Raw genomic sequence first — 17506 nt, 5'->3', positions numbered from 1 at the left:
TTAATTTTTGTAATACATTTTATTTAACTCGTTACATCCAAAATATTACCATTTCAATATGTAACCAATATAAAAAATTGATGAGATATTTTACAACCTTCTTTTTTTGTACTCAAGTCTTCGCAATCCAGTGTGTATTTTATGCCTCAATGCAATTCAGACAAATCATATTTCAAGTGCTCAATAGCCACTTGTGGTGTAACGACAAATACTGTTTAAGATTTCTTTGTAATTTTCTTTGTCTTTAGCAGATGTCCCTCTGAAGGGTGTATAGTGAGACAATGATTAATTCTAGGAAAAACAAAAAGTTATGCAGGAAAGAAAATGTAATCATAGAATGCTGTGTTACTACAAACAATACTTTCAAGGCCGTAAAAACGGAAGCACTGAATATTGTTTTATCCAGAAAATTGCAACAGGAGGATGAGCGAAGAAAACTAAATCCCCATCTTTCACAGAGCAAATCAATAATGTCTAAAATGGAAGTAACCAGTGTTTTTTTTTTTAACAGTTTGAATTTGTTTCTGCCAGGAAACAGTTTTCTTTCTCTCCAGTCGAGTTTACGTTTCCATAGTATAAATTTTTCATGGTGAATTGTGCACTTTATTCTTTTGAAGTTTTTATATAAATTCCAGTTAGTTAACATACAGGGCAATATTAGTTTCAGGTGTAGAATTTAGTGATGCAACACTTCCATACACACCTGGTGCTCATCTCAGCAAGTGCCCTCCTTAATCCCCATCGCCTATTTTACCCCCTCCCCAACCTCCCCTCTGGCGACTGTCAGTTTGTTTTCTATAGTTAAGAGTCTGTACCTTGGTTTCTCTCTCTCTCTCTCTCTCTTTTCCCCTCTGTTTATTTGTTTTGTTTCTTAAATTCCACGTATGAGTGAAATCATATGCTATTTGTCTTTCTTTGACTTATTTCACTTAGCATAACACTCTTTAGCTCCATCCATGTCATTGCAAAAGGCAATATTTCATTCTTTTTTATGGTTGAGTAATATTCCACATCTTTCTTATCCATTCACCAATTGCTGGGCACTTGGGCTGTTTCCATAGTTTGGCTACTGTAGATAATGCTGCTATAAACATCAGGGTGCATGTATCCCTTTGAATTAGTGTTTTTTTTTAATTTTTAATGTTTATTTATTATTATTGAGAGACAGAGCATGAGCATGGGAGGGGGAGACACAGAATCCAAAGCAGGCTCCAGGCTCTGAGCTGTCAGCACAGAGCCCCACGCGGGGCTCAAACTCACAAATCTCGAGATCATGACCTGAGCCAAAGTTGAACGCTTAACTGACTGAGCCACCCAGGTGCCCCTGAATTAGTGTTTTTGTATTCTTTAGGTAAATACCTAGCAGTGTGATTGCTGGATTATAGGGTAGTTCTATTTTTAACTTTTTGAGGAGCCTCCCTACTGTTTCCCCGAATGGTTGCACCAGGGTGCATTCACACCAACAGTGCAAGAGGGTTCCTTTCCACACAAGATATGAATTTCACACTTACTTCTCTCCTCCCCTCCCTGCACCCCACCGCTTCTGAGTCCAGCTTCTCTGTGGGGAGGAACTAGGGGGAAATTGAAAAGTGTTTTTTTTACTTAAGTGAGGTTGTGATTTAAATGCTCTTTAAATCCCTCTTCCCTAAAAACCCCAGCTTGGACCATGTCTTATGTTAGAGGCAGGCCCTCCATTGAGGGATCCTTCACCACACATGTGAGAGTTTTCTGCCCAGGGAGAGGAGGCCGAGGGCAGGGATGGTGATCGGCAAGGCTTCCTGAGGAGGGGATTTTGAAGTGAGCCTTGAAGGAGGAGGAGACAGTTAGCAGGTGAGCCATGCAGGGGCAAGGATACTGCAGACAGAGGGGCAGCACGGATGAAGACGAGATGCCTGGCCTGGGCTCTGCAGTGAAAGGAGGGCCTGTGGTTACTCCTCAGAGAAGCCACGCAGTTGCTCTGACTTTTCTGGCAGCCGAAAGCCTACGGCCATTTCCTAATCTATTTAATAATAGGCAAATACTCTGGCATCTGCTCAGTTCGTGGTCTTGGAACAAATGGACCCAATTAAAAGGTCATCATAGGGGAATTGAGGGGAAGAGGAAAAAGCCATTGATCAAATTAACGCCCAGCTGCCTGGGGCTGGTTTGTAACTTGCTGCAACAGAATCCTTCCCATCCTGCCCTCTCCTCCCCCAGACACCGCCCTAGCCCCAGGGACCTTCCTGCCACCTCTACCCCCATCCTCTGCTCTACTCAGTGACCTGTGGGTGTGTGCCACCTGGCTAGACCTCCTCTGGATTGCAGTTTCACTGCCTGTCAAACCTGGCAGGAAAAAACTATCAGGAATCCTATTGGCTCTTCCTTCAAAATACACCTGGCATTGGTCCATTTCTCGCCACCTCCATTGCTACCACCTGATCCCAATCCCTATGCTCTCTCTCCTGGCTTCCTGCATTAGCTCCTTCCTGTTCTCGCTATTCCTATCCTTGCCCCCACTACGGTTTATTCACAACACAGCAGCCAGATCCCTCTAAAATATGTCAGATTGTGTCTCTGTTGTGGCTTCCCACCTCATTCCATGTCCTACCAGATTCCCCCCATCTCTGGCCCCAACTCCTCCTGCCTCCACCCCAGCCACGGACTCCTTACACGGGCAGTGGGACCATGTGTTTACGGTCCCCTCTATCTGGAAACCTCTCCCCCCAGAGAGTCCCTTAGCTAACTCCCACCCCTCCTTCAAGCTTGCTCAAATGCCCTCTCTTGGGCCCCTCTTGAGTCTTCACCTGACCACTCTATTTAAAATCACACCCCTCCCACCCCTTCCCCCTCAACCAGCCTGCCCTCTCAATCCCTCTTCCTGCTCTGCTGTTTTCCCCACAGCACCCATCACCTTCTAACACACCATGGAATTTACATTTCATTATGTCTGTTACTTTTTGTCTCTCATCACCCCCTAGATGTAAAACAAGGGAAGGGTCTTTGCTTTTTATTCACTGATGATTTCCAAGTACGTACAACAACAGTACCTGGAATATAGTAGGTTCTTGGTAAATATTTGTTGAATAAATGGATGAATGAATCAATAATAATGTTCTTGCCTCAAAGAACCATTGTGAAACTTACATGAAATAATTAATTTGACTTGTTTTGCAAAGGAAAGGAATTACCTATAATGAGTACCCACTAGTACTAGATATTTTGCAAAACAGTTTACACAATTTATCTCACTTATCCCTCACTGTGGACCTCAGTCATTCATTTATTTTATTCATTATTTCAGGTAAATGTTGTGTACCTACTATGTGCCAGGCACTATTCTCAGCATGGGAGATAAATTAGTGACCAAAATAGACAAAGACCTCTGTCTTTTCCTACTAGGATGAAAGCTCCCAGAGGACCAGCTAAGCTGGGTTATACCTCCCAGGGGAATGGAGTCTAGTCTTAGAGGTTACCATGCGAGGAGGCAAGGATTTCTAGGGGCATCCAGAGGTCAGAGTCTCTGGTGGAGTGGAGGCATTGGAATGGGGCAGGGCAGGGGGCTGGGGGCACCAGCTTGGAGAAGGGCCAACTCAGTCTTGGTCATACCCTTCCAATGGCTGCCCTGGGCGGAGGGCAAATATGCTGTGTGCCCCCTAGGCCAAGCTGGGAGACAGGGCTCCTGTGAGGAGGACTCTCCCAAAGGGGAAGGGGATGCCTAGGAAAGAGTGAACTCCCCGTCCCTGGAGGTGGGAGAGAGAGTGCAAATGATGTCAGGGTGTTAGGGAGGTGCAGAGGGGACTCTTGGAGGGGCAGATGCAGATCTTTTCAGAGGCTCCGCCCTTAGAGAGGGGAGAAGATTCTGGCTTCCCTTCACAAGAGCTCCCAGACTGGAAGGAGGGGCTGGTCCTCAGGGCCTGGAGTCCAGCCCCAGATCTGCATGCCCCTTAAGAGAGCCTCTAGCCCCTCTCCCAAACACTCAGTTGTATCCTCAGACCCAGAGCTTGGGGGTCTTCCTGACAGCCAGTGAAGGTGGGGAACCCCACCTGGGGCCTTGAAGGTAAGCAGGAGGTCAAAGGGACACTCAAGGTCAGAGGACATCATGGCACTACCCTCAGGTGCCCCCCCACACCTCCTGGTAGAACCAGAGTGGGCCAAGTCAGCATCCCTGAAGATAGAGCAGCTGTGTCTGCCCCTCAGTCTTGCCTTTACAAAAGCCAACAGCTGGACACAGTGAGCTTCCTCAGAGGGAATAAAACATCCACGGTTCGGCACTTTGTCCTGGTGCCAGGGTGCACCATGATGGGTCAGCTAGGGGCTGTAGGGCTGTGGATGGGACAGTCCCTGAGAGCCTATGGGAGTGGATAGGCTGGAATGGAGAGCTGAAATGTCACCTGCTCTCACTCTTTCACCCAGGAACCTCTGGTCAGTGCTGGTCAGCCTGCACCACCAGAAACACACCTGTAGCCAACAAGGATGGGCTTATTATTTGCTGCAGCAAAGGCTTCACACTGGGGGATCCCTGGGGTGTCTCCAAAGGGGGCAGTTAAAGAAGAGTGCTCATGGGATTGTGGGGGGCTGGCATTCAAAGGATAGTTCTGTGGCAGAGATTGAATTTGCAGAGCAGGGAGTTACTGGAACAGTCAGCAATCCTGTGCTGAGAATACAGGAGTCCTCAAGGAGTGTTACTATTAGATCAATTTGTCTGTGGTTTTCTCTTGGAACCTGTGAGTCTCAGTCCATAGGTGTTTATAAGTGTGAGCTTAGATAGGATGAGATAAACATCATGGATTGAACAAGCACTATGACCTGTTTTGCAAGTCAGGGTGTTTTGTAAACTGTGTTCCCTGTTTAAATTCTCAGTCCTACCCCCTACCTTGCACTCTCCAACATCCTGGCTGCCAGCAGGATCATTTTCTTCTCCTCACTCCACAGGTGAAGGTCCCGACCTCAGCCCCCATTCCTGCCTCTGCAGCCAGCTCTGGCCACCAGGGGGCAGCAGAGCAGCATCCACAAACTGGGGACCTACAGAATCTTAAGCACAGCGGCGGGGAAGGGAGGTGACCCAGCGCTCAAGAATGAAGGAATGAGTCTGTTGCTCTGTCCTGCCCCATTTGCTTCTCTCTGTTACCAGGAATTCTGGGAACAGGGAGCAAAAGGAGGAGGAAAATGGGGAGTATGGAGGGAGGGGAGCTGAGGAAAGAAAGAAGAATGGGGAATGAGGGAATTGAAGGGGTTCATAGAGCTGGCAGCTGGATCCTCTCCCCACTCCCCACCTCTTCCGGCCATCCCCAAGCCTGTATACGTCCATTAGTTTGACCTCCTGGTAGCCCCTCCTCCTCCACTCTGCTTCCTCCGGAGTGGCCACCAACCCAAAGCCCTTCTGTCTCCAGGTATCTTCTTGGTGTCTATGGGTACTGCCCTTCCCACCTCAGCCCTACCTCAAACACAGATGCGACAACTCAACACAGGCATAAACACACACACATACACATTAGCACAGGCTGTGTGGTGACCCATGCAATAGGCTTTGACTTTCCTCCCCCACATTTTGCAATTGCTTTGGTCACAAAGGCTGGTCTAACAGTTAATCCCACAATGAGGTGGGACTTTTCATGTGGCTGCTGATTTGGAATTTGGCTCTAGGACGTAAATCTAAGGATACAGAGGGGTAAAATGCCTGACTTTCGAAAGAAACCTGAAAACAATTGGGGTCAGACACCTTCTCAGAGTTTATTAACCCAACCCTCTACCCACCCCCCCACCCCCCATGCTGATTCTATAAGCTGAACACTGGGCTCCGTGAACTTGAAAACATTTCTGCTGTTGTGAGTTCTCACCAAGCCAGGTAAGGGGTGCCTTAGGAAAGTCACTCAAGGAAACTAGGGTGTATGAGTTACAGTCTCAACAGGAAAGATGGGGCACACTCAGAGTGGGCGAATGAAGAGACTCGTTTACAAAGGTGTGTGGGCTGGTGTTTGGAGGGCTCCATGCGCAGGGGCACTGATGGCCAGAGAAGCCAGGACGGCAAGAAAGAACTGTGGCAGTCCTGGGGAGGATATACTGGTCCCTTTCCTCCCCACCTTGCCCAACACCTGGAGGAGAGAGGGACACAAAGGAGGGGTGAGGAGGGTCCTCCCAGCACTGGGGAAGAAGAGGAGTGAGCATTAATTTAAGTAGGGATTAGAACCTTAAGCTGGAATGAACTTTGTTACTCAAAAGTGACTCAAAGTTTTGGAGTTTGCCAAAAATGCAGTTTATGGATGGGAAAGGGAAATTAGGCATCATTGAGTAGGCAGTACTGATAGGAGGAAAATAAAATAGTTGTGTGTTTGTGCCTCACTGTTCAGTACTCTGGAAAAAGAAATATTATCAGTTCCATTTTACAGATGAAGAAATTAATTTGTGGTCACAGAGCTGGTGAAGGCCGAGCTGGGCCAGAACCCTCCTCCGGCCTCAACTTCCCTGTGTCCCCCAATCTTCTTCTTTCCCCAGAGCTGCAACTTGGTAACCCTGAGTTCAGGGCAAGCTAAAGCCACATTTGGTAAAAATAGGACTGAATAGGGAGCTCCAAGGTGCACCCCCTCTCACCCATGTCACCCAGGCCTCTTTCCAGCATGTCCACCTGTGACCTTCCAAGGTGAGCTCTCAGATGGGGCAGACCAGTGCTAATGAGGGCAGCAGAGGCAGCAGAAGCAGACAGAAAGCCTTGGCCTCACATCTAGTCTCCATGCTGACTGCTGTGTGACCTAGTGAAAGGCATAGCTCTCTCTTGGTCTCTCATCTCTATAAGCAGCCAAACAATCCCTGGGGTCCCTGCCGGGAGGGAAAACTGATTCCAACTGGTCATGTCTTCCAGGGGACTCAACATGCTGTTTCACAACAGCCTTCAGGAGTTAACAGCCCCAGGAAGCCATGTCAATGCAGGGAGGTGAGGAACAGGAGGCAGAGGCCCAGAAGGTAGGAGCAGGGAAGGTATTTTTGGGCAGACGGATCCCCTGGTCACTGCTAGACAATGGTCCGGGGCAGCCATTGTGCTGAGAGTGGAAAATCCTTTTCTGATTCCATCTCCAAGATCTGAAAATAGTCCAGGGTAAGCCCTTGGGGACTGAGTTTGGGGCCCATGAGTGACTGGCCCAGCCTGGCCCATTGTTCCTGGCTGGGACAGGACTGAGTCTGGACACCTGGCTGAGCTGGAGCCAAGACAGAGGCAAGCTCAGGAAGCCTGTACTGGAGGAAGAGTGGCTGGGTGGAGCCAAGCCCCACGGCAGATGGGGAAACTGAGGCCCAGAGAGGAGAAGGGATGTGTACCAAGTCACATGGCACATAGGGCAGAGGAGGATGAGAAGTTGGCTTCTGGGGCTCGTTTCCCCCCCTCTCCACATCCCACCAGCACACACCCCTTGGAAAGGCAAACACATCTGTCACCCTACTGCTTAGTTACTCCTGGTCAGACTCCACCGTCCACCTCACAGGAGGCAGGGACATCAGACATTGGACCAGCTCCACTCCAAGCCACTGCAGGGTGCCAAGGGAGGCGCTGTACCTCTCTAGTCATTTGATGCCAGGGGAGACTTGCTGCCCCAACTCTAGTCCTCAGGACAGAGAGCCCAGGGGCCTTGGGGGAATGCCTGGGGGAGCAGCTGTTCATTGTGCCTTTGCTGAGGATCCAGGTAGCTGATGCCCTGAGACAGAGAGAACTGGAACATGGGAGGTAAGGGCTTCAGAGAGTGACCCAGAGAGGGCAGGCAGGTGCCTCCGGTCACACAGCAAAAGTTGCCTATTCATTGCCTGTTCTGGCCTAGCTCCCAGTCAGTCCTGCCACCTTGGGTCTCCAGGCTCTTGGTTGAACCAAGAAGCTGCAGCACCCCATGACAGTCACCACCAGTTAGGCAGAAACGGCTAAGCCTGGTGCCATGGGTGAGCTGGAGCTCTCTAGTCCATAGAGGCTGGCTCTAGAAGCTTTACAGCAAGGGCATCCTGCCCCGTCCCTCCCCCTCCCCCTTTTCCCTGCTGCCCTCTCCCAGCCTGGCAGAGGGATAAGGTTCTGTAAACACACACAGGCCCGTGGGCCTGAAGGCCAACGAGCTCCAAGCAGGGCAGAGGGGGGTCCCACACCTTATCCCAGGATAGACCTGCTTTCCTCTTCCCACATCCTGGTGAAGCCTGGGCCATAGGAGGCCCACTGTTGCTCACTGGCTGGACATTCCTTTCCTTCAAATAATTTATCCTGGTATGGTTATATATTAAATTAGGTCAACTCCATGAGGGCAGGGTCCGGCCGGTTTGCCTCTGTATCACCTTGGCACAGTGCCTGGCGTGTAAATGCTCACCATGTGCCAGGTACTGTTCTAAGTGTTCATGTGTATTGACCCAGTGCCCCACGTGGCAGGTAGTATCTCTTTTCGGAAATGAGAAAACTGAGGCCCTGCAAGATTAAGTACTTTGAGCAAAGTGAAACAGTTGGAGGAAGAGGAGACAACACTCAAACAGAGGTGGCATGGGCATTGAATCTGTGCTCTTAACCCCTTCCTTGCTATATTGTCTCTCTCCCTTGAATCACATGAAGGGTTACTTACAGACCCTCCCACTCTACAGGGGTTACAAATGGTATGGGATACTGGAAAAGGAACGAATCCGGGCATCTGAGGGACCTGGACTCGATCTTGACTCATTCACTTGCTGCCTATATAACCCACAGCAAGGCCTCCCTTCTCGGAGCCTGTCCCCTTATCTGCTAAATGGGGATAAATAATGTCTATTTCACACAGTTGTGGCAAGGAATAAATAATAGATATGAGAGGGTCTGGCACAGTGCCTGGGACATGGGTTGGTACAGGAGTTCCCATCCTCATGTGCTGGAACAGAGCAGCCCAAACCTGCCGTGACAAGAGTGGTGGCAGAGGGGTAGCTCTGGTGGCCTAACTTCTCCTGGGCCCTGAGCCACCAGCCACCCAGGGCAGAGACCCGCTGTGTGCCAGGGCCCCTGCCCTAGATGCACTGAGCTCGTTGAGAGTAGTTGCTGCAGGCAGGACAGCAGGCCTTTGCTCTTCCCCCCACCTATTGCTATTGCCCCCCACTCCTGTCCTATGTCCCTGGCCTCAGTGCCACAGCTCCATCCACCAGTTCCGTCCACCAGGGTGGGAAGGGCTGGGGGACTGTGGGTGATGGCAGGAATCCCACAAAGGCACCGACCTGTACTAAAGGGAACAGACCAGCAGGGACAGCCTGAGCCCCTGGCACACATCCAGGCGCCACACTGACCTGCTGAGTGACCTTGGGCAAGGCCCCGCCCCTCTCAACTCTACAGCTGGGCTGGATAATCCCTGGGGTCCCTGTCAGGTGGCTGTGCCCTTTCACAGTGGCCTTCAAGAGTCAACAGCCCCAGGAAGTGATGTCAGGGTGAGGAGGTGGGGTGGTTGGGAGGTGGCAGGGAGGCCCAGAGAGTAAGAGGAGATATTTTGAGAGTGGGCAGGTCCCCCCACGTCACTACTGGACAATGGTCTGGGGCTGGGAGTGGAAAATCCTGTTCTTACGTGGGCTGAAAATAGCACAAGGCGGGAGGGTCAGGAACCTCACCCACTAGGTGAAGGCCTAGCAGCAGGGCCAGACGTCCACGTTGAGGGGTCAGGCAATCTGACTGGGGTCCAGGGGCAAGACCCTGGCCTGTCCCCGGTTCCCTTAGGGTCTCCGTTCCCCACCCCACCAGTGTCTGCCACTGGATTAGAAGGTGAACATGGCCCTCCTTTCCCCTAGGTCCTATGTCCTTGGAAATGTACAGGCAGCTGATTCAAGGAAAGCTTCCTGGTGCTATGCCGTAGTGTTGCTTCCATGTGCTGCAGGGTCCTGGGTTCTCAGGGTCTCCAGGGAAGCTGCTGGTAGGGTAGGTAGGCAGGACACAAAAGGAATGGGGACTAAGGGAACTTGGGCTGTGGTGGCCACTGCCCTACCCCCAACCACAGATGCACACTCAGGAGACCCCAAATCGTGATGTATAACCTCCTGCCTCTGGTCTAAGCAGGGCTGAGGGAATCAGAGCCCAGCATTTACACCTCTGGGTGTAATCTTACCTGGGTAGGGGCTTCCTATAAACTAGAATGGGGTTCAGCTTCAGCAGCAGCTGGTAGGAAGGAGATAGGCTTGGGACTGCAGGAAAGGTTGGCTCAAGGTCAGTCTATAAGTAGTCACAAAAAAGCTCATAGGGACTCTGGTTATATGAACAGAAATATAGAACCTAGAATGTGGGAGGTGAGCATTTCACATTACTTTGAACAGGACACCCACGTTGCACCATGCAGAGTAATTGGTTGGGTCATGACTTGTGATGGGTCCCTGTTGCATGAAGGAGCTGTGTGGAACTAGATTCTAAATAGAGCAACCCCTGGGAGTGCCTCGTTCTGACAGAGTGGAACGGGTGAAGAGGTCACAGGAGACAGGAAGACGTGGAGTGAAGGGAAGAATCTTCTCTCAGGCAGAGTGGGCCTATAGGGAAAGGGGGTCTCCCCGAGGGAGAGGGAGTAGGTCTTTATGTTTGAGATTAAGAATGAGACCTGTCAGGGGCTCCTGGGTGGCTCAGTCGGTTGAGTGTCTGACTTGGGCTCAGGCCATGATCTGGTGGTTCGTGAGTTCGAGCTCCACATTGGGCTCGTTGCTGTCAGCACGGAGCCTACTTTGGATCCTCTGTCCCTCTCTCTCTGCCCTTCCCCTGCTTGTGCTCTCTCAAAAATAAATAAAACATTAAAAAAAAAAATGAGACCTGTTAGCTTTGCCCCAAGGCTGAGCTGGTCCCTGTCCAGCTCAGCTCCACAAACCTCCACAGTGGTCCTGGCTGGACCTAGAATCTGTTACAGGTGAGAAAGATCTACCTCACCCTGAGCCAGTCTGAGCACCATTATGCCATATAGCGGGATTTTCCCAGGAGGCAGAGGATGGGACAGGAAGAGAAGGGAATCTCTCCCATACTCAGCCCCAGTGCAAAGGAGACCTCGGGTAAAGGCAAGGAAGGAGCCTTGACTTGTTAGCCTGGTGACCCACTCCCAGCCTCATTCCTGCCTTGAGACTGAGCACCGGCTGCCCAGCCTGCTTCCACTTCCTGCATACCCTGCTTTCCTGCCCCCATGTCTTTGCCCAGGATGTACCCTGCACCTGGCTGTTCTTCTCCGATAAACTGCTTTTCTCAGAAGCTACAGTTCAGGAGTGTGTCCCAGGAAGCCTCTCTCACATGCTGGTCCACACCTCCAATCACTCAGTATTATCCAGTGGTGCGATGGAGCATGTTGGACCTGATTGCAAGAGCCAATTGTTAAATTTTCAGGAATTTTGCAAGGAGGCTGACATCACATCACTGGTCTGAAATTGGCCAAGGCAAGAGTATCTGCACCATGGCAATTAGCAATGCTACAGATAAGGGGTTCCCCTCACCCCCTGGAAAGCCAGTTAGATGGTTTCAAATTTACCAGCACATGACTGTTCATAGCCATTAATCCCTAAACTGGGGGATCCCAAGGACAGGACCCCATCTGACTCCTATCTGCACTCAACAGAGCCAGGCACCAAAGCCACTTGGCTCTAAAGTGAGGGATGACCTGGGGTCTGGAAAGAGGATCCCTGATGTGAGACTACCACTGAGGCAGCTAGTGGGAAGGCAGGTGGCAGAAGAGTAGAGGTTGGAGAAAGAACTCCAGTGTGGATGGTAAGAGCTTCTTAGACTGTATCCTCATCCTCAAACCACACAATAGGGCACAACACGGCAGGCAACAACACCTTCGGTAGAAGTTGCAGCCTCAAACTGGCTCCCAGGCCCAGGAAGCCTCCAGATGAGTTTATGACATCAGCTCCCAGATGTTACAGTCACCTCTAGGGATGGGGATGCTCCTCAGAGGTGTGTCCACTGTGGCATCTAGACCTGCCCTTGACCGCTCCGTGGGAAGCTCCGGCTCAGCTCTGGCTCCTTACCAGGGTCCTCTGATCACCCTGAAACTCCACCCCTCCCAGGTAGCTCAGGCCCAGACTATGTGACTTTGGTAAGTCACTTTCTTCTCTGCGTCTGTTTCTCCATTTGACTCGATCAGGCTGGGCTCCAGCCTAGACACCTTGCTGGGCACAGACAGCTAATTATGTGGGAGTCAGGCCAGGGGCAGCATCGGCCCCTTACCCTTGCCTTTCACGAAGCCTTATTCCCCAACTCACACATACAAATGGTGACTGGGGTTGTAGGAACTGTTAAGATCTCTGGACTACAGAGAACATTCTGCCAAATGACAGAGCGTTGAGGTCACGGCTCCCTTGACCATCAGGCATGAGTCACTAATGGGGCATATCTAGGGACACTATCCCAATGGAAGAAATCCTAGTCCCCACAGCCTCCCCACTCCCCCCACCCCCAATATTAACTTGCACAGGCGCCAGGGGTTCAGGTCCTACAGCCGGATGTCCTTAGTGTTCTCACCACCAGCTGCCATGGACTCTGTCCGCCTAGAGTCCTCACTGCTGCTCGACACATCTTTTGTCCTCTTGACGTCAGTCCTGTCCAACCTGTGCAGGCCCCGTCTGCGGCGAGCTGGGGTAGTAGGAGTGGAGTCTGTGGGTGGCTTGGCATCTCGGGCAAAGCGCACAAGCCTCTGCCCAGCCAGGAAGTAGAGCACGGGGTCAAGGCAACTGTTGGCACTGGCCAGCGGCCGGGTGATCTTGTAAGCCATGTTGATGGCATTGAGGGTGTGGCAGCTGAGGTCCAGGGAGCGGAAGGAGTAGTAGAGGGTGCGGGTGACATGGAAAGGCAGGAAGCAGAGGGCGAAGACAGCCAGCACCACGGCAATGGTGCGCACCGACTTGCGCTTGGCCCGCGGCAGGCCTCCCGAGGTCCCGTAGGCTGGCTTCAACAGCCGCCAAGCCATAAGCACGTAACAGACCAAGATGATGGCAAAGGGCACTGCAAAGAGCAGGCCCAGCATAACAGAGCTGTAGGCCACGAACTGGCTGAAGAGCTCGGGTGCTGAGGTGTCGTGGCAGGTAATGCGGCCGCCACGCGCGCTGGTGGTGACGAAGTAGAGCACGGGTGACTGGCAAGCCAGCACCAGCACCCACACGGCAGCTGCCACTCGGCGGGCATAGCGGGCCCGGCCCCAGCGCAGCGAGCGCAGCGGGCGCAGGACCCCCAGGCATCGGTGCACGCTGATGCACGTGAGGAAGAGGATGCTGCAGTAAAGGTTGGTGTAGAAGAGGAAGCGCACCAGCTTGCAGAGCACTATGCTGAAGGGCCAGTGGTCCCCGCGGGCGTAGTAATAGACCAGCAGCGGCAGGGAGGCTGCGTACAGCGCATCGGACACGGCCAGGTGGAACATGTACGTGGTGGACGCGTTCCAGGTCTTGAGGCGGCACAGGAAGATGTAGAGTGCCACGGCGTTGAGACACAGCCCGAGCACACACACCACACCGTAGGACACAGGCAGCAGCACGTACTTGAAGTCCTCATTGAAGCGGCACTTGTAGCCCAGCTCGTCCCCACCCCAGGTGTCATTGACGGTGCTGTTCCAGCGGCCCGGGCCTGTGGCCATTGCCCTGAAGGGAAGGGGTGGTGGGGAGAACAGCCACGAGGGTCACAACCAGGGCTCAGTGGGGAGGCCTGACACACCCACCTGACCGGGGCCATGAGGGACCCCAAGCACCCATAGATTCCCTTGGTTAAGGTCTGCCCCACCACCGTCAAGGCCTTTGTGGCCACCTGACCTGGCTTCCTCCCTGGACCCAGAGGGCCCAGAACCTCGGAACCCCGGAACTTCGAGGATGCATGAGGTCTAGGAGTATCGTGGCCACACACCTTTAAAACTTCACAACAGGGGTAGGCACACTACATCCTGAGGGCCAGGTGCAGTCCACCAGTCTGTTTCTGTAAAAAAAAAAAAAAAAAAAAAAAAAAGCTTGATTGGAACACAATCATACCCGTCTTATTTATAGAGTTGAATAGTTGCAACAAAGACCGTATATTCCCCAAAGCCTAAAATAGTTACCCCTGGCTTTGTTTTTTGTTTTTTGTGGGTTTTTTTTGTGTTTTTTTTTTTAAATTTTTTTTTAATGTTTATTTCTGAGACAGAGAAAGACAGAACATGAGTGGGGGAGGGGAGAGAGAGAGAGGGAGACACAGAATCAGAAGCAGGCTCCAGGCTCCGAGCTGTCAGCACAGAGCCCGACGCGGGGCTTGAATTCATGGACCGTGAGATCATGACCTGAGCCGAAGTCCGTCGCTCAACCGACTGAGCCACCCAGGCGCCCCTGTTTTTTGTTTTTGTGTGATTGTTTGTTTAAGACTGGCAACCCTGCTCTAGAACCTCAGGAGCACAGAGTTCTAGATCGAGGATCCTGAGCTCTAGCATCTGAGGATCTGGGGGTCCTAGAGCAGTGTCATCTCAGATTCACAGAGGGGGGCTATCGGGCTGGCTGGCTCCACCTCACACCCAGCCCTCACTGGCCGGTGGGCAGCCTCTACCTTGCTGGAAGTATTAGAAAGCTCTTTCCTTTAGCTCATCTTTCTGCCCTCTGAGAGGCTCTCTGGCCCCATGCCTGGTATTTTGGTATTTGAGGGAGTATTTCCAAGGGTCTCCCCCTTTAGTCATTCATTAACCTCCCAGCAAATAGTTTTTAGGTACTCCTATATTCTGGCACTTTCGGCACTTGTAAACAGCAGCCCTGCTCCCCGGCCCATGAGGCTACCAGATGGGACAGTGACCCTTCTGAAGATGCCAGGGAAGTCTGGGGCAGAGGTGAGAATGGGAGCAGAGAGGGACTTCTTTTGTGGGGAAAATTCAGCTTCCCTCATACCCACCCAGCTTCTCTTCACACACCACCACTATCTTGATGGTCTCTTGCCTTATTCCTAGTGGGCATATGTACCCATGGGGCCTGATTGCCCACAGAGTAAGTACCTGGAGCACAAATTGTCCATCTTCGTCATCTCCTTGTCCCCACCAATGTGACCAGTAAGAGCTCTCTCTCAGCGGGGAGCAGGGGACAGAGAGCCCAGGCTGGAGGGCAAAGATGTGGCCAAAGTTCCCAGCGTCAGGCTGGAAATCATAGCAGGTAGGCAGGTTTGGGACAAACATGAAGAATAACTTTCTAACAGTGGGAAGGGGCCGGAGAGCTGCTATTTTTTCAAACCTCACTACCATGGATGCTTTAAAGTGTTACTTCGTTTCATCTTTACAACATGTTTCTGGGAACCAGGTTATCATGCCCAGTTTTCCAATAAAGAGGCTGAGATCATTCAAGTAATTTGGCTAAGGTCATATGGTTAGGGATGGCTACAACTCATCCAGGTGCATCCCACAGTGGAAGGGGCTGTAGGAAGGAGGTAGTGAACTCCTTGTTCTGGGGGCATGCCAGCGTCTCTTCTAGCAGAGTCTGCAGAAAGGCTTGTGTCCTGTGTGTGGGTGTGTCTGGGAGGACAGAGGGGGCAGATGACATGTGAGTCCTCCCCATCCTAGGTATCTGGGGTGGTACAATTCCCTTTATCTTGGAACCAAGGTCCTGAGAGGCTGGGGCTTGGAGATTCTAGAGGGCCAGTGACATCCACTCCCTTAGACCATGAGCTTCCTGCCCAGCCTGGCTTCCCAGTAGTAGTTCAGGGCCCCTGAGGTTGACATTAGGGGGCTGAGAGACACATAGGTCTCTCAGTTTCCCTTCTCTCCCCAAACCCTATCCCCGCACCCCAGAATCTTCCCTGTCTCCTGGTGTCAGCAGAAGTGCAACCAAGAGCATGCACCTGCCTCTCACAGACACAGGTTCCTCCCCAAGGAACCAGGGCTGGTCCAGGGTGAGCAGGCAGGGAGGCTGTGTGGTGCCAAGTTGAGCAGGGGCAGCTCCCCCTGCCATGGGGAACTCTGGCAGGGCCAAGCTCCTAGGACCCCTCTTGCCCCGAGCCAGGACTGAGGACCCGACACTCAAGCGTCTCCTGCATCCCACCCCTTCTCCCTGCAGCCCCGCGTTGCCTCCACCCTTGCTGCCAGAGCCACTGCATCCGCCTCCCGGCCTCTAGCCTCAGTTCCCCCAATCCAGGGGGCCTTCTTGAAGACAAAGTCATTCCCTTGTTCGAAACCCTCTGCGACTCCTGCCTATTCTCAGGAGAAAACCCCACTCCTCCTCAGTCTGGTATGGGATGGTTTCATAACCCAGCCTCTGTCAGCCTCACCAGCCCCATCCTCTGTGACCTGCAGTTTCCTGAATGCACCCACCACTCTCCCTCCCAGCCCTAGTTCATGGTGCTCCTTCAACCTGGAATCCATTCACACCCCTCGTCTCCACCTGTTGGAATTACAACTTTTTATACTTCAGTGCAACAAACTCCAGCGATTAAGAACCTGGCCTCTGGAGCCAGACCACCTTTGTTTCCTCATCTGTAAAATGAGGCGATTAATAGAACCTACATCATACAACTGCTGTGACGATTGAGTAATTTGTGTGAAATGTTTGGAGCAGTGCCTGGCACATAGTAGGTACGTTGTGGTGGTATAAGGCTCAGCCCAGATGTGGCCTTTTCCTGAAATCTGCAGAGAGCTCTCCACCAGTGGAGGAGCGATAGAAGGTCTTCACTGGAGGCTGTGCAGCAGGTGAGTGTGGTGGGCCAGGGGACCGGTACTAAAGGCTAAGCCAGGGCCAGGCCTGGGGACCTTGTGAGGGGAGAGATGTGGAGGGGTTAGGGAAGAAGGCCAGAGAGTCTGGCCCAGAGGGAGTTTGGGTTGAAGAGGGGCAGGGTGTCTGGCTCAGGGGTTGGGGGAGGAGCAGGTATGGGGAGAGGGGCACTCGTTGTCAGACATGGTAAATGTGGGGTGCCCTGAGGGGTGTCATGGGACGTGGGGAAGGGCAAAGCCCAGGACCACCAGATCCAGCACTTTGGGAGGTGGGCTGGGAGTTCCTGGCTCCCAGCAGCTACAGGAGGAGCATGGAGGCCTGAGTGAGACTGAGGAGCTGTGGAGAGGCCACATTCCCTCCCCCGTGGGGACACTGGGTTGGGGTGTCCAGCTCTGCCACGAAACCCCAGGTGACATCAGGCATTTCCTGCCCTTCTGAGGCTCAGACCTCTCGTGGACTGAATCTCCCAGCCTTAGAGAACTGGAGTCCTAAATCCCCATGAGATGCTCTGCCCACTGAAGACAGGGGAAGCACACACACCCAGTCCCCCTCCACACTGCTGCTCTGCTCCTGCCCCAGTGCCTAGGCCTGGCGGGTCTCTCCTCTGGGTCATGATGGCCCTCCCCCACCCTCCACCCCTCCAGCCATAGTCCACATCTCTACACAGAGTTTCTTTCTAATCATCAAGGGTGGAATCTCTGATGCTGGGGGGGGGGGGGGGGGGCGGGGGAGACTTCCCTAACTTTCTCCTGAAGCGAGGAAGCTGTCCTTTCCACCTGTTTTAAGACATCCTGGCCTCCACCCTCCCAGGCCAGCTGGGGACTCCATTGTCATGGCCCCCTTCCAGACTGACCCTGCCTGCCCTCTCCCTGGCAGGAGAGGCTGGCCCATCAACCTGTGAGTACATCTT

The 17506-nt window shown here is 52.4% G+C and overlaps 1 protein-coding gene across 7 annotated transcripts in view; it reads right to left on the bottom strand.

Moving 5' to 3' along the window:
* The window catches only part of P2RY2 (purinergic receptor P2Y2), a 28430-nt gene continuing 10924 nt past the window's right edge, over window positions 1-17506 (bottom strand). For 4 of the 7 annotated variants that reach the window (XM_060605701.3, XM_060605695.3, XM_060605696.3 and 1 more), the window contains 2 exons: window positions 13793-13861; window positions 1-13533 (listed from right to left, as the gene is read on the bottom strand). In XM_060605701.3, the coding sequence (XP_060461684.3) occupies window positions 12396-13529 (1134 nt within the window). In that variant the 5' untranslated portion in view covers window positions 13530-13533; window positions 13793-13861 and the 3' untranslated portion in view covers window positions 1-12395. Of the gene's footprint in view, window positions 13862-17506 lie in introns of all 7 variants that reach the window. The other 3 variants (XM_060605694.3, XM_060605700.3, XM_060605697.3) reach the window with 2 other exon arrangements.

Source organism: Panthera onca, chromosome D1 (genome assembly GCF_046562875.1).
Source record: "Panthera onca isolate mPanOnc1 chromosome D1, mPanOnc1 haplotype 2, whole genome shotgun sequence".
Lineage (NCBI taxonomy): Eukaryota > Metazoa > Chordata > Mammalia > Carnivora > Felidae > Panthera > Panthera onca.
The sequence above is the reverse complement of the archived record's forward strand: the minus strand, read 5'-3'. Positions and strand labels throughout refer to the sequence as shown.